This window comes from Leuciscus leuciscus, assembly GCF_965113295.1.
Source record: "Leuciscus leuciscus genome assembly, chromosome: 11".
NCBI lineage: Eukaryota > Metazoa > Chordata > Actinopteri > Cypriniformes > Leuciscidae > Leuciscus > Leuciscus leuciscus.
Window position 1 is genome coordinate 23,877,288 of NC_138735.1, and position 14,552 is coordinate 23,891,839.

Here is a 14,552-nt window from a genome sequence, read left to right on the forward strand (position 1 = left end):
ATGATTTGTCATTGTGGTCTGATTGCAGTGCAAAATTCCACATGGAGTGGCCACATCCCACAGGAACTTAAGCTATAATGACAGGAAGAGAAATCTATCTATCTATCTATCTATCTATCTATCTATCTATCTATCTATCTATCTGTCTGTCTGTCTGTCTGTCTGTCTGTCTGTCTGTCTGTCTGTCTGTATGTATGTATGTCTGCCTACCTGCCTATCATTCTATCTGTCTTTCTATCATTCTAAGATTCCATCCATCCGTCCGTCCGTCCGTCCGTCTGGCTTTTGAGTCTATTTCTTTAAATCAAAAATTGAATTATCATTCTGCTTCCTGTTTGGTGGTTTAATGCAAATTCAGCATTTTAATTGGAATTTAGAAAGCATTCTCAATTCAGTTCTGAATGGTGCTCATCCCTGAATTATAGGCTTTATAAAGGGGCAATCACACAGATTTGATGGTGAACATCTATACACAAACATCAGACGAGCACTGTGTCATACCTCATTGATTGTTGTGTTGTTTAGAAAGGTGTGTCATGTTAAACTGTGTGTCTAACTTTTAAAACATTAACTTTTAAAAATGCACCTCAAGACCCCTGCGATCTGTTCAATTCTGTTACACTCTAGCTGGTTTTGGATGCAAGAAAGAATCCTGTGTGTATTCGCCCAAAGGCTTTCAATTCTAGCTGGATTATAGTGTTGATGTGATAATTCATAACACTGTCTCTCTCTGTTGCTGACATCTTGGCTTTCTTTTCCTGCAGTTTGAAGAAATGCCTTGCATTTTGTCATCAGCTATAGTACAATAGAGACTCCAGCGTGTATTTCTATTCATAAGTGGATATTCACCTATATTATTGAGCCAGTGTCCCCTAGAAACCCATTAGGAAAGCTTTTTCCACCTGGTCCCCATCAGATGTTCCAGTCTTTAGACATTCTGCAGCCATTCTCCACATTTCAACATAATGTATAATTACTATGGCTAGACAGCCTTTGACATTACTTTTTTGGCAATACGTTCTTGTTAAAGACATGACAGAAAAGGGGAATGTGTGAGCGTGTGTCACTAAGAGGATTAAATGAATAATGAACATAATTATCAGTCCTACGTTGGCCACCTTTCCTCCCCAGTGTATTGGAATATTCATTATCTGGGGCATTTCCTTATTCATGATCCCACTGTGAGAGGAATGATGTAGTTAATGATAAAGTCAGAGGTGACAGGATTGCATTTTCCCAGTGCTAAAGAGTGGATTAGTGCAGTGAAATCTTTACTAGGTGGGCAACCGGACTCTAAAGACACATTATTTTTAAACTACACTGTTAAAAAATGATATATGTGACTGTATCAGGCCGCTGTAGAATTGATTCTACAGTTCTCAACATTTTCTTTTGTCTTGGGGAATTGGTTGGTTGAATTAATGTGAGAGAAAGCATGTATTCTATTGTGTCGGCCTGTTTTAATTGTGCTTATCCTATTGCTATCCTATTGTTCCAGGCGCTGTGGATATATTAAAGCGAAGCAAGACCCCGAGGAAGAGAAAATGCAGTTTCAGCATGGACGAGGTAATGCATGCAGGTTTTTTGGTCTTGGAAAAGAACTCAAATCTTTTTAAGAGTAATCAGCAAAATATCCGGCAAATGTTGAAAACCTGAACTTTTTTTAAGATGTCTGATGTATTTCATTCGAAGAAAATAGTTCAAGAAATCTCATCAAATAGGGCAGGGGTTCTAAACTCTGGCCCTCAAGATCCACGTTCCTGCAGAAATTTGCCCCAACCCTAATCAAACACACCTGAACAAGCTAATGCGTTTGATCAAGGTTGGAGTTAAACTGCAGGAAAATTGACCTCGAGGACCAGAGATGAGAACTCTTAAAATAGGGGTTGTATGTCTTTTTGGCCAGTCAGACGTTGAACATAATTCGTTCTGGCTGGCTGGATGGATGGATAAAGAAAGTGCATGTTTTCCAGGAAATTGTTGGTTAGTGAACAGTGTCTCTGATGCATCTGCTGATAAATGATGTCTCTGATCGCTCTAGTTGCCTAATGTGTGTTTTCTCTAATGACACTTTTCCTGCCTGCCAAAGACAATGTTTAATGAGGTTGAAAATGTGGCACTCCCCTCCTTTTAGAAAAATGGATGGTTCAGTCTAGGTAACTAAAGTGACTGTAAAACAACCCAACCGTTATCCTCACTCCTACCATTTTGCATTGCAGTCAAACTTCCCGAAACCCGCATGTACATTCACCCACACACGTACGAGGACCCAAACCAGGCGGTGCGAGACTTCGCCAAAGAAATCGAAGTTTCCAACATCCGGATTGAGAGAGTTATTGGGGCTGGTAAGTCAAATGAATGACTCAAGAACATGACCTACTTGTGTAAACCACCTGAACAGCTCACCATGGGAATGTAATGAAATGATATAAGGGATTTAGTGTAAAATCAATTAGTTGACAGCCTTTTGTTTGACTCCTAGGTGAGTTTGGAGAGGTTTGCAGTGGGCGTCTGAGGCTGCCCAGTAAAAGGGAGATCCAGGTGGCCATCAAGAGTCTGAAAGCCGGATACTCGGAGCAGCAGAGACGTGACTTTCTGAGTGAGGCCAGCATCATGGGCCAGTTCGACCATCCCAACATCATTCGACTGGAGGGAGTCGTCACCAGATGTAAGCATTTACATACGAAACACACTGACACATGCAAGGTCTATTGCTGGAAATAGTTTGTACCCCCTGTGTTTTCCACACAGAGATAATTGACCTTACAATCTTATCTTCAACAAAAACAAAATAGCATGGATCATGAATATTCATTTGAATAAATATGTATGACAATGTTTATATCTGTGTTTTCCTGCCCTACTTCTTCAGAATACAAATGTGCTATGACAATATGCCTTTGAATTTGCTTTTATCGCAATGAATTATCACACTAGCTGGTGAGATAATATCTTAAAAAGTCATAGATAACACATCATCATGGCGAGATAGCGTAATTTTTTTAAAGAAAGATAAATGGAAGAAGCCATTTATTCTCAATGTTTTGTCTGTTTCATGAAGGGATTTTAGGGCTGTATTACCTCTGATTGCTTGTATCGCCACTACTGAGAATCTAACATTTATGCTCGCTGCTGTTGATAATGAGGATGCTAATTATAATTTGCCAACTTATTGAGAATGCTGTCGCTATTGTGGGTTTCAGGGCTCCTATTGTCTGTGTTTAAAAAAGCAGTGTCTTGCAACAGGTGTTTGGGTCACTATTGAGTGGTAATTTCCTCTACAGATCTCTTTCCTCTTTCAAGCCTCTGTGGATTAGACTGGCAGGCGCTGTAACAAAAGGACCATCCATATTCATGCCAGCTGCATGAATATCGATAATACAAACATGTAATTGGATGTGAGTTTTGGGAGGGATCATGAATATTCAATGTCACAAATATTAACATTAATCCTCTCGACATTTCCTCCCAGTTCCTCTTACTTGCACAATATGCTAATGGTGGCCTTTAGTTTGATTCGGTTCAAATAGTTCATATTAATGTTGGCAGTAGAGAGCAGTTTTTCCCATCTTATTAAGTAAAAATACTGTAATTTTCTTAATTCTGTGCTGGTAGAGCATAATAATGAGGGTATGAAAGTCTCCATTCAACAAATATGTCAGTATAAGACTTTCATTAATGTAGGCTTGGAATGTCCAAAGGTGCACAGTGAGTTTTTCACAGAAATAGGAATTTATAAAAAGTATTTATTTTTTTATAGATTTTTACTTCTGTGTGTAGGGGGGTTGAAACTGGAGTGGCCAATTAAAAACAAACAAACAAAAAAAATGTGTATGCAAAGTTCTGTCATGAAACTCTAGATGGCGCAGGCTGATGGGTCTTTAACGCAAACTGATGATATTCACAGCGTTAACTACTTGGCACAAGCTGATTGGTTTATGTCGCATCTGCAGCCAATGAGCTTGCTGCTCAACATTTAAATGGCCGGTTTACATTTACTATAGCAGTTTGCAGCAAGCTTTCAGAGTTCCTCTGAAACGGTCCACCTTCCCCAGCTCCACCTGCATAAATCTGCTAGTGGTCATTTTGATATGCTATTTGCACAGCAGCAGTTTATCTTACATACTCACAGCAGCGTATCGGTGTATGTATTCATGTACTTCCTGTACTGTATGAGTTCCTGTACTTGCTCTGTAACAACAACAGGAATAATCAACAGTAGAAGCAATTTAGCAGCAGCATAGCAGATCTATTCCACCAAGACCAAATACATTACCATTGTCATATCCATTACCATGCTAAAAATCTTCCAAGAGTTTTCATAATAGAATTTTATTTATTGGCCATCTGCAATCCTCTATATGTACACATACAATTGTATGTATTATTATATAATAAATATATATTATTATTATATCTAGGATGGTTACAAATGGCTGAACAGGTAAAGTTGTTTGAAACGGAAGGAATGTACAGGAATGCACATACTGTAAGCCATGCACTCCCTCATTTAGAACAATCCTGGTTCAAAAACAATCGAATAACAATAAAAACATAAATATGTATGAGTTTACCCGTGGAGAGTTGCATGAGAACCTTTCCTGCACACACATGTAAAAAACACACTTGTATTTAATTATTAGCGAATGAGGCTCATTGAAACTATCAGATTACGTATCTTCCATCTTGCTCTTTCTGCCACTGAAGTAATATAACACACGTTGTGTGCGCGTGTCGGTTTGCGAACGTGTCTTCCACCACTGATTGGGTGAGATTTGATAGCCGGAGTAATTTCACAGGCCACAGATCAGCCTGATGGCGTAGGGGATGGGGATAGGAGAGGTCAGCGACCCCTCGCACCGCATTACAGAAGCAGCTGTCAATCCAGCCCCCTCCTCGTACGCACAGTCTAATCACGGTGCTGATGGAGCCGAGCGGAGATGCATTAAAGAGGCTGAAGAGTGTTTATGCTGCCTGATGGAGCGACGGCGAGATAGACAAAGAGTTTTGCGCTGTAATATGAAAAGCATCTGTCACGTAACACTGCTTTCAGAGAGACGCTCTATCATTACCACCTCAGACGGAAAAAATTAGACCGTGATTGAGTTTTTTGTGATGCAAATGTGTCAGCAGCTCAGAGAATGGAATCAGAATAGACCTTAATGCCCCATTCAGTTCTTTATCCCCCATCTTTACAAAAACACAGAGCTGTCATCGTCTCTATTATAAACCCATTGTGGATCTAACCATCCGATTAGCGGACTCCAGTCTTACTATCTGATAACGTTCGGTTGTACAGTTGTATTTTCAGGTTCATTCCAGCTGAGTTCTCAAGAAAAGTTGTTGTGCCGTCAACAGGGGTAACAATAGACCAGAGAATGTCATTTCTAAATCATTGAATGTATTGATTTGTTCAGAGTAATGTGTGCTTTTAAGCTTAACTTGTTTTTAACCGGAACATTCCTTTATCTTCAGATATTTTACAGCAAATTGCTGTCATCTCATCAAAAGCCCCCACAGCATGTGATTACAGATAAAGTACAGAGTACATTCTGGAGTTGCAGGATTTTAATGTAAATCACCTTTTTCAGATTGCTTTGAATGCATTCCTTGCTCCTGTGATAATGACCATAATTACAACCTTTCAACAGCAGTTAGGCGCTTAGAGTAGATCGGCCCACCGCAGGACGTAATATGCTCCCTGCCTTGTTTTAATCATGGCCTTTTGAGTGTGTGTGTGTGAATGGTGTCTAATTGGAGCGCTCCTAAAACTGCTGCAACATCAATCACCCTTAAATGTGAGCGCATGGATAAGTTGGGTAATTTAATTAACAAACTTATCAGTAGAACCGTCAGCCCTTTCTTAAGAAGCTGAACGGCTAGAGTACGGAAATACACGCCAGTTTGATCTGATAGTGCGAACATCGGCAATGTCTGAGAGATGTTGTGGTTTATGTTTGAATGCGATCTGTATTTCATTTCTGGCCAAAGGTTAAGGCAAGGAAGCCACATTATCCAACTAGCGCACTGTCAAAGTAATTTGTCCCACGTTGATAAGCTAATGAGCGATCTGTTCGGATATCCTTCACCACGCTTATCGTGTGACATCATTTCTAAAGGGCGTGACCAATACATTTGTGATTAAATTACAGTGGCAGCGAGGACATACAGTGCAAGCCCCATTCGCTTGAAACCACAAACAGTAACATCTTAGGCTTTGGTGCTATAAATAGCTTGTTAGGCTGAATGGGGTTTTATTGGATTCAATTTCTTTGTGCTTTGCTGAAGTAGAGATTACAAAGCCATAATGAAACCATTGACTCTTTGCTTGTAGCCTCACCCGCAAATCTCCAGTCTGCAGGCTTAAATTGTGTCTTGAAATTGACAGGGCTGATGTCTTGTTAACTTTGTCCTCAAGGTCTTCTACTCACATTTTCTTTTTACTTCGTGTATTGCAGCTAGAAATGGGCAAACGTCACAGCGCAATGGCAGTAACTTAACAGCTGATGCAACGTTTCCAAGTCATTTCCATTAAACATATCCTGTCTAATAGTTAAAGCATAACGTAATAATTAAAGCACAGCTGCTAATATACTTTTATTATACTATTTTGATAAAGAATGTATTTATTTAATAAGAAAATGCATGCATATTAACTGGACCATCATGATTTGATTAAATTTTTTCATTCTATTTAATTTATATTATTTTAAGCAAAAAAAAAAAGAAGAAAAAATGTAATAAAAAAAATACCCTGTAAATGTACAGGAACAATATAACATATAATAATATATTACATATAATATATGCAATAAATAAGAAGAAACGTCCCTTTTTGACCTCCAAATAAAGTAGTAAAATGGAAAAATGGTTTATTTTAAATTTAAATTGTATTTACTTATTTATTTGTTTGTTTGTTTGTTAAGTTGGTTTTATTTAGAAAATGCATGCATATTAACTTATTAACCTAAATTTATTTTTATTTTACTTTATTTTATGATTTATATTAAAAAAAAGTCAAAAATAAATAAAAATATTTTTTTTAATTTACACTAATATACAGAAACAATCCCCATGGAGCAAATTATGGCTACATTGTTCCCTCAATATCATAATGATTATACCTCAAGGATCACCTACTGTATAACCTTTTGGTTACACATTGTTAGCCGCTAGGCTAGGCACAACATAAAGGGCTTCTCAAATAAATGGTGAGCATCTCTAGGGTTAAAAGTCCTCTCACGTTGATGTGTGCCTGGTGCCCCGAGGTGAACGTTTCTGTCGTATGTAACATCCATCAAGCATCTCTGATAATCAGGATGGATTAGCCTGCACTCTTTAGCATGCGAGGCGAGAAGGGGGTCTCTCTGATTGACAGTGTGTTATTCGGGTGGAATCAGGGGAGAATTTTTAATCACTTTGAGCATCGCAGGTGCGAGATCCCTATATGTGCCTCTTGCAGCTGTGTCTGCAACATAGCGGAGAGGTGAACACTTTTCCCATTAGCAGATCTTTACACCCCTTCTTATTTTTCATCAACCCCCCCTCCACCACCACCCCCAGGGCAATTAATCACAGCACTCCCTAGAACCCCCACCACACCCCCTTCATCATCCTTCCTCCGAAAGGAACTCATTACCATTTTAGGTATTTCTGGACAAAGATATTCTCAGTGGACAGCTCGCTCTAATTATCTGCCTGACTGTTATTGAGAGCTTTGATTAGGGGCTGTCACTATGAGTAACAGGCAGCAGGTAGAGGCAAAGGAAAGCTGGGACAAGGGTCTGTGAAGTCTCGGGAAGTGGGGGAGGTGTCCGCTCTCTTTATCTGCATGTTTTTCTCTGTCAACTTGGAAATGAATTAAATATAGGACACAAAGCGCCAGCCTCTTCCTGCCTCTCCGTTGTGTCTTTTCTTACACGCCCGTGAAAAAAAAAGAAACGTCTTTCTCTCGCTTCGACTCTCTCTCTCTAGTTTCAGCAATATTTCACACTTCCCGTTTTGTCTCCTTGTTTTCTGTCCCTTAGGTAAGCCTGTGATGATAGTGACAGAGTACATGGAAAATGGATCTCTGGACACTTTTTTGAAGGTGAGCATCCTCTATTTTGCTGCGAATGATGAAGGCCAATTTGCACCAAAGGAAATGCTGTGAAATATCACAGGAACACAAAGCAATCGTCTGGCTCTTCCAGATCAGGCTTGACAACTCGAGTGTTCACACCTCTCGATGCCTGTTTTTTCTTTGTGTCTCTCAGCATGTCTTCTGCTTCCCAGCTTAGACCACCATGATTTATGCTGGTTTGGTGTTTGTGTTGCTGGTGCACCATAATGTTCACGAGCAAATCTTATCTGGTGGAGATAGTCGACCAGCATGGTCTTTCTGATAAAGCTGGTCAAGCTAGTTTAGAAGCTTGATGGAGACACTATAGCCACAGGGGTTTTTAAACATTTTGATGCTGGCAAATAGTTTATGAAAATATCCCTTCCTATAATATTAAGGCAGATGTATGTTTTCCGTGTATATGAACCCTTTTATACTATGTGAGAAAAATGTTATTGTTAAGAACGATATTATATATTAGGCAACACTATTTCTGAAATTAAATCATTGGCTTTATTTTATCATTATACTAAAGTCAAAGCAAATTATTGAAATATTATTTTGAAAGTATTTACTTTGTATTAGGTTGGCAGTGTATCTTTTCTTCCACCCACTACTAATGTTAGGTTCAAATTAAATACCCATCTTTAAAAAGCAGAATGAAGCCATAATGTCAAATTGGATTCAAAATATTCTGTCAATTGACATATATAAAAATATTCTCTCTCTCTTTTATTATATAGTACCATTTATTTCCTCAATTTCTGTTTGAAAACCACTGTACTAAGACAACAGCATCCTGTTATTGCCCCAATATTACCATACAACAGTAGTTAACAATCAAAACATTTTGTTTTCTTGCCAGAGGGTTTAATGAAACATCATAATTTGGCTAGTTGGTTACTTACTTGCCATTCCTCGCATAAAAAGCCTGAATGATTATAAAGTCATTGCAGTTAATTGCTCATGCCCTGCAACATGTGAGCAACACTTTTAATTAGGGAGCCAATGAATTATGAATTACTCACGAGACAAATTCCAACCTGACCGACTGTGCCAGGATCCACAGAGGTTGAACACGGCAGAAAATAAGGCCACAGGGATGAGTTTTTGACATGAGAACTCTTCATTTTGTTCAGAAACACGATGGACAGTTCACGGTGATCCAGCTGGTGGGAATGATGCGTGGGATAGCCGCGGGGATGCAGTATCTCTCAGAGATGAATTACGTGCACCGGGATTTGGCGGCACGGAACATTCTTGTGAACGGAAACCTGGTGTGTAAAGTGTCTGACTTCGGGCTGTCACGAGTGCTGGAGGACGATCCAGAGGCGGCGTATACTACACGGGTGAGAGATCATGCTTCTGCTCTGGATAGTTTGCTCTTATGGTCCTGGCCGCATTTTAACTGGATTTACTATGCAATGTTTTTGTTGTGATATGTTAACTGGTTATTTTTTTTATTTTTTATTTTTTTTAAGATTGTGTAAACAAAAAAACAGACTCGGCGAGATATATTCTTGCTGACCTGTAGTCTGGAATTGAGGTCACGCAGGACTGTCATAGCAGCTATCCAGACTGATGGATGGCTAAACATCCACTCAGTGTGTGTGTGTGTGTGTGTTACTCACTGGTTATGAATGCATTTACAACGATCATTCGCAAACAGCATCGCAAAGTTGTGTGTTTGGAACAACAGCTCTCGGCCTGTGGTTAGAAGCATCGTTTTTTGTTTGCATGACATGTGGACTTAATAAATCCTTATCTTGAGCCAAATAAGCAAGCTGACATTCAGTACAATCTGTCTCTTTTATTTAGAATACATACAAATGTCATTTATGTCTTTTAGTTTGTCAAGATATTTAAAGCATCGTTTCTGAAGAGTGTGCATGTGTGAACGTGCTCTACTACGTAAGAACGAGCCTATGATTTAATCTGGAAATAAAGCAAAATAACTGAGAAAAATGAGAAATAGTCCTCAGATGCTATGTCCGTAATTCATAGCAAATGGTCTAGTAGTTATTCGATCTCAAACAGATTCATTAAAAGAAGTTATTACTCCAACAGGTGCGTGACATCATTAACCAACGTGGTTTAACAACCAATTTGCGACAATATGGTTTCGGGAAACAGTCGTGACCAGCTAGTTGATTTCTTCAACACTGCATTGTATAGTACATTGGTAGTTAAAGGAACACGCCGACTTTTTGGGACTTTAGCTTATTCACCGTATTCCTCAGAGTTAGATAAGTCCATACCCTTCTCATCTCCGTGCGTGCTGTAACTCTGTCTGACGCACCCACCGCTAGCCTAGCTTAGCACAAAGACTGGAGGTAAACGGCTCCAGCTAGCATACTGCTCCCAATAAGTGACAAAATAACGCCAACATTTTCCTATTCACATGTTGTGATTTGTATAGTCACAGCGTGTACAAATAACAAGGTCACATGAGACAGCCATCTTCTAACCATATACATACTGGGAACTAAATTCTCAGAAGGTGAAGCACTGCTACTTGGACGATTTAATAAATAAAATAGCATCACTACTGTAAAGCTGCATGATTTTAATTCTAGCAATGCTAGTAGTTCACTGGTGATCACTTAATAGTTTTGCAATTTGTAGTTATGCTAACTCATACAACTGCTAACCTCTGATTTTGTGCTTTTTTTTTAAGGGGGGTAAGATTCCCATTCGATGGACAGCCAGTGAGGCCATCACCTACAGGAAGTTCACATCAGCCAGTGACGTGTGGAGTTACGGCATTGTCATGTGGGAGGTGTTATCCTATGGGGAACGACCATACTGGGAAATGTCCAATCAGGATGTGAGTAAATTCTGAATTTAAATGTTACCACAGTTGCATTGCACAAAGGTCTTAGAGTAAATAGAAACATCAGGAGGTATAACCATCAGTGTTATTTTAGAGTATTATTTATATACCTTTATAATATTGATAGTTTTTGGAATAAGATTTTATTTGTTTTTTGGGGGGAAATTTTGCCATGTACTTTTTTTGTTGTTGTTGCATTTTTATTAGTTTTTTTTTTAGTTTTTTTAGATTAAGTTTTTCATAAATTCATGTTTTATTTAAGCTTTCTTTCAATTAACAAAGAGTCTTTATTTTAGTTAACAGTAACAACACTGGTAACCATTGCCATTGGCCAGCTTTATTTTTATTTTTAAATGTGACAATCCTCATCGATTTGTAATAAAAGACCTTTGCTAGAGAACTTCAATGGGACTAGAATAAAAAATAAAAAATAAGAAAACTCCCAGGCTTACCAAGGTAAAAAGATTAAATGCATCTGGAGGGTGAACATTTCCAGATTTCAATTCACAGGCCGGTTTAAAAGGGAATTTGAATCCGTGTCAGTGAGTTCTTGGCAGATTTTCCACACCAGAAACCATTTTCATTTATTTATCTTCACCTTGGGAAGAGATTTGATTGGGATTTGGAAAGAAGCTGCATGGGAGAGAGATTGAGACATTTGGGAATGATTCGAGACTGTATACTCGTCATGTTAAACTGGAGCACGAAAACATTTGCATGCTTGTTAGCGGATGTACTTTTATTGTGTCGAGGGAAGGGAATTTCGAAAGTTCCATTCATGGCGTAAACCACAAAATCCATCTGTCTTCCTTCCTTTGCCATGGTAACAGGCAATGGTGCGTTTCAATGGTGGTTACAGTCTTCCAGGCAAGAGTTAATACGAATGTTTGCATCAGGATAGTTCATTCTTTCCCTTACGGCGGTATCATTTCATAAAAGAGACTAAATTAAACAGCTCCTCTTTGCGCAAACAAAGACGGTCTCACTCGAAATATCATTCTCACTTCAAGTCACAGATGGGTAAAAAAATGAATTAATCTAACCCCACACAAAAGCTAATGCATTAAACGAATGAATAAATCTACTCAGTATTCATGAAGCGTATACGCTGCTAATAAATGTATGAGTTTTAATGTGGAATCTTCTACCCTCCAGGTGATAAAAGCAATAGATGAAGGCTACAGGCTACCGGCTCCAATGGACTGTCCGGTGGTGCTTCACCAGCTCATGCTAGACTGCTGGGAAAAGAACCGCAGCGATCGGCCCAAATTCGAGCAGATTGTCAACACCCTGGACAGGCTGATCCGGAACCCAAGCAGCCTGAAACAGCTGGCCAACTCTGCAATCTGGTGAGCCAAATGCCCTCCGCGAATTATATCTAAATTCAATAGAGGTGATCCGTTGGGATGTGTGCAGCGGTTTGTTCGGCACAAACGGCGTGTAATATATAGCTCATGATGAAGAGTGTTATGATGTTTCTCAGGTGTGTGATAAAATCGGAGGTGTTTTTTGCAGAAATCCAATAAGCTCAAAATAAATGAAACCGATATCCGGCTAATCTAGATTGAAGCCAGATGTACATCTGTACAAACTTCTTCCTTCCAGTGCATGTTTCTTTCAGTCGAGAGGGGGGTTTGAGGTGATATTGGCTGATATCTGATTGCTTGTCTATCCTTCTGCTGCATTTTGAGGGCTGCCAAATAGGAGGCAGATGGGCTCTGGATTGTTTCGACTGTGCTTGCCACAATTAAAGCCGGATGTGCAAACTGAATTTTCCCACAAACCACTGGGAAGCCCTTGCCCCATATCCCTACCATTAAATAAAATGGGTTTAGTGCTATATTGGTGATAACACAATGTGTGTGCTATATTGGACGCTATGCAGCAGAGAGGGAGAGAGTGACAAGAGACATGGTTTGGTGCAATCTGCCTCCCTTCTGGATCTGGAAAACATTACATGTCCAGGCAATGATACGCTTCTGATAAGCTTGATAAGTACACACACTCGAACATAGAAAACAAGCTGGTTACTTACTCTTGAAACTGTAATTTGTGTTTGTGAGTGATTTTACAAATGCTCACATCATGGCAACCCTTCTGTTATATAGCTGATAAAACAGCATGGATTTTGTAGAAATCTAAATGAAATTTGACCAAAAACACATACATACACTACTGGTCAATGTTTTTGAAATGCTCACAAATCAGCATATTATAATGATTTCTGAAGGATCATGTGACACTGAAGACTGGAGTGATGATGCTGAAAATTTAGCTTTGCAATCACAGATATAAATTACATTTTAAAGTATATTTAAATGGAAAACTTATTTTAAATTGTAAAAATGTTTCATAATATTACTGTTTTTACTGTATTTTTGATCAAATGAATGCAGCCTTGGTGACTGAGCATTTTAAAAACATTAAACTTGTAGTGTACATCAGACATCACCACAGATCAATATAGAAGGCTTTCTTCAAGGCAGTTCTGGCATACGTCATACTAGATGTGAAATGACATGGGTACAGTATAAAAGGCTGTTATTCTAACTGCACTTCCTCCTCCATCCACAGGGAGGACCCAGTAACTCCTGACACGGGGGTCAACACAGTGGAAGACTGGCTGGACTTGATTAAAATGGGTCAATATAAGGAACAATTCTGTAGTGCCGGCTACGTCACCCTGGACTCGGTTCTATATGTCAGTTCCAGGTAAACAACACCTACTCATAGACTTCACATTTTATGTTATTATGAGATGTTTGCTTGCATTTCAAGAGACTGTTCACAACGGTATATCAGCTTACTGCATACTGAGAATCATAGTATAGCCTACATAATGCAAAAAATTGTTCAGTAGTATGGCGTTACGATAATACCAGCTATATTTGAAATTGAGTACTAGATAACTACTTACTGCTAATTGCACACCATATACTGCCTACTGTTTTACAAGAATTATGTAAAAGAGTATGCAATATGTAATATAAAATGCTCCAAACAATAGTTTGCTATAATGTTGTGATATGGCCTCATTGCGTTGCATGTTTATTTCATTAAACATTAAATGTTAAATTGGCAACCAGTTATCTCAGAAATAATTATAATTGTTTTGCGTTTTCGTGTATAATTATTTACATTTTGGCAGTATGATCAAAAATAAGTATGCAGCAGTAGTATACCACATTGTCACATGACCTCATTACGAGTTATTGACTAGGAACTTGGAAGTTGTTATACATTTTAATTCAATTGTATGTAAAAATGTTGTGCATTTTATTCAAATATTGAGTCCAACAATAAATGTTTAAAATCGATGTAGTTATGTTTAATCACACTGGAAATGGAAGGTTGAGTGGTATGCATTGGTATCGTTCAGTACAATATGCGTGCTCTCTGCTTCCATGTACGCTCTCAAAAATTAAAGTTCCAAAATGGGGTTTTGGTAGTGACACCATAGAAGAAACATTTTTGATTCCCCAAAGAACCTTTCAGAGAACAGTTCACAAAAGAACCATTTTTTCTTAGTGTAAAAAACATTTTTAAAAATCTAAAGAACCTTTTTCCACTGTAAATAACCTTTTGCGTAATGGAAAGTTTCCATAGATGATAAAGGTT

General features: G+C 38.6%; 2 protein-coding genes across 2 annotated transcripts in view; one reads left to right on the forward strand and one right to left on the reverse strand.

Annotated features, from left to right (window-relative positions):
• Positions 1-14,552, reverse strand: part of LOC309509691 (eotaxin-like) — a 243,725-nt gene that overhangs the window by 135,521 nt on the left and 93,652 nt on the right. The window lies entirely within an intron of this gene.
• The window catches only part of ek1 (eph-like kinase 1), a 63,652-nt gene that overhangs the window by 45,082 nt on the left and 4,018 nt on the right, over positions 1-14,552 (forward strand). Inside the window, exons 9-16 of the mRNA XM_082184438.1 lie at positions 1,499-1,566; positions 2,220-2,345; positions 2,483-2,668; positions 8,028-8,089; positions 9,241-9,450; positions 10,779-10,928; positions 12,090-12,283; positions 13,509-13,646. Of these exons, the coding sequence (XP_082040564.1) occupies positions 1,499-1,566; positions 2,220-2,345; positions 2,483-2,668; positions 8,028-8,089; positions 9,241-9,450; positions 10,779-10,928; positions 12,090-12,283; positions 13,509-13,646 (1,134 nt within the window). The remainder of the gene's footprint in view (positions 1-1,498; positions 1,567-2,219; positions 2,346-2,482; positions 2,669-8,027; positions 8,090-9,240; positions 9,451-10,778; positions 10,929-12,089; positions 12,284-13,508; positions 13,647-14,552) is intronic.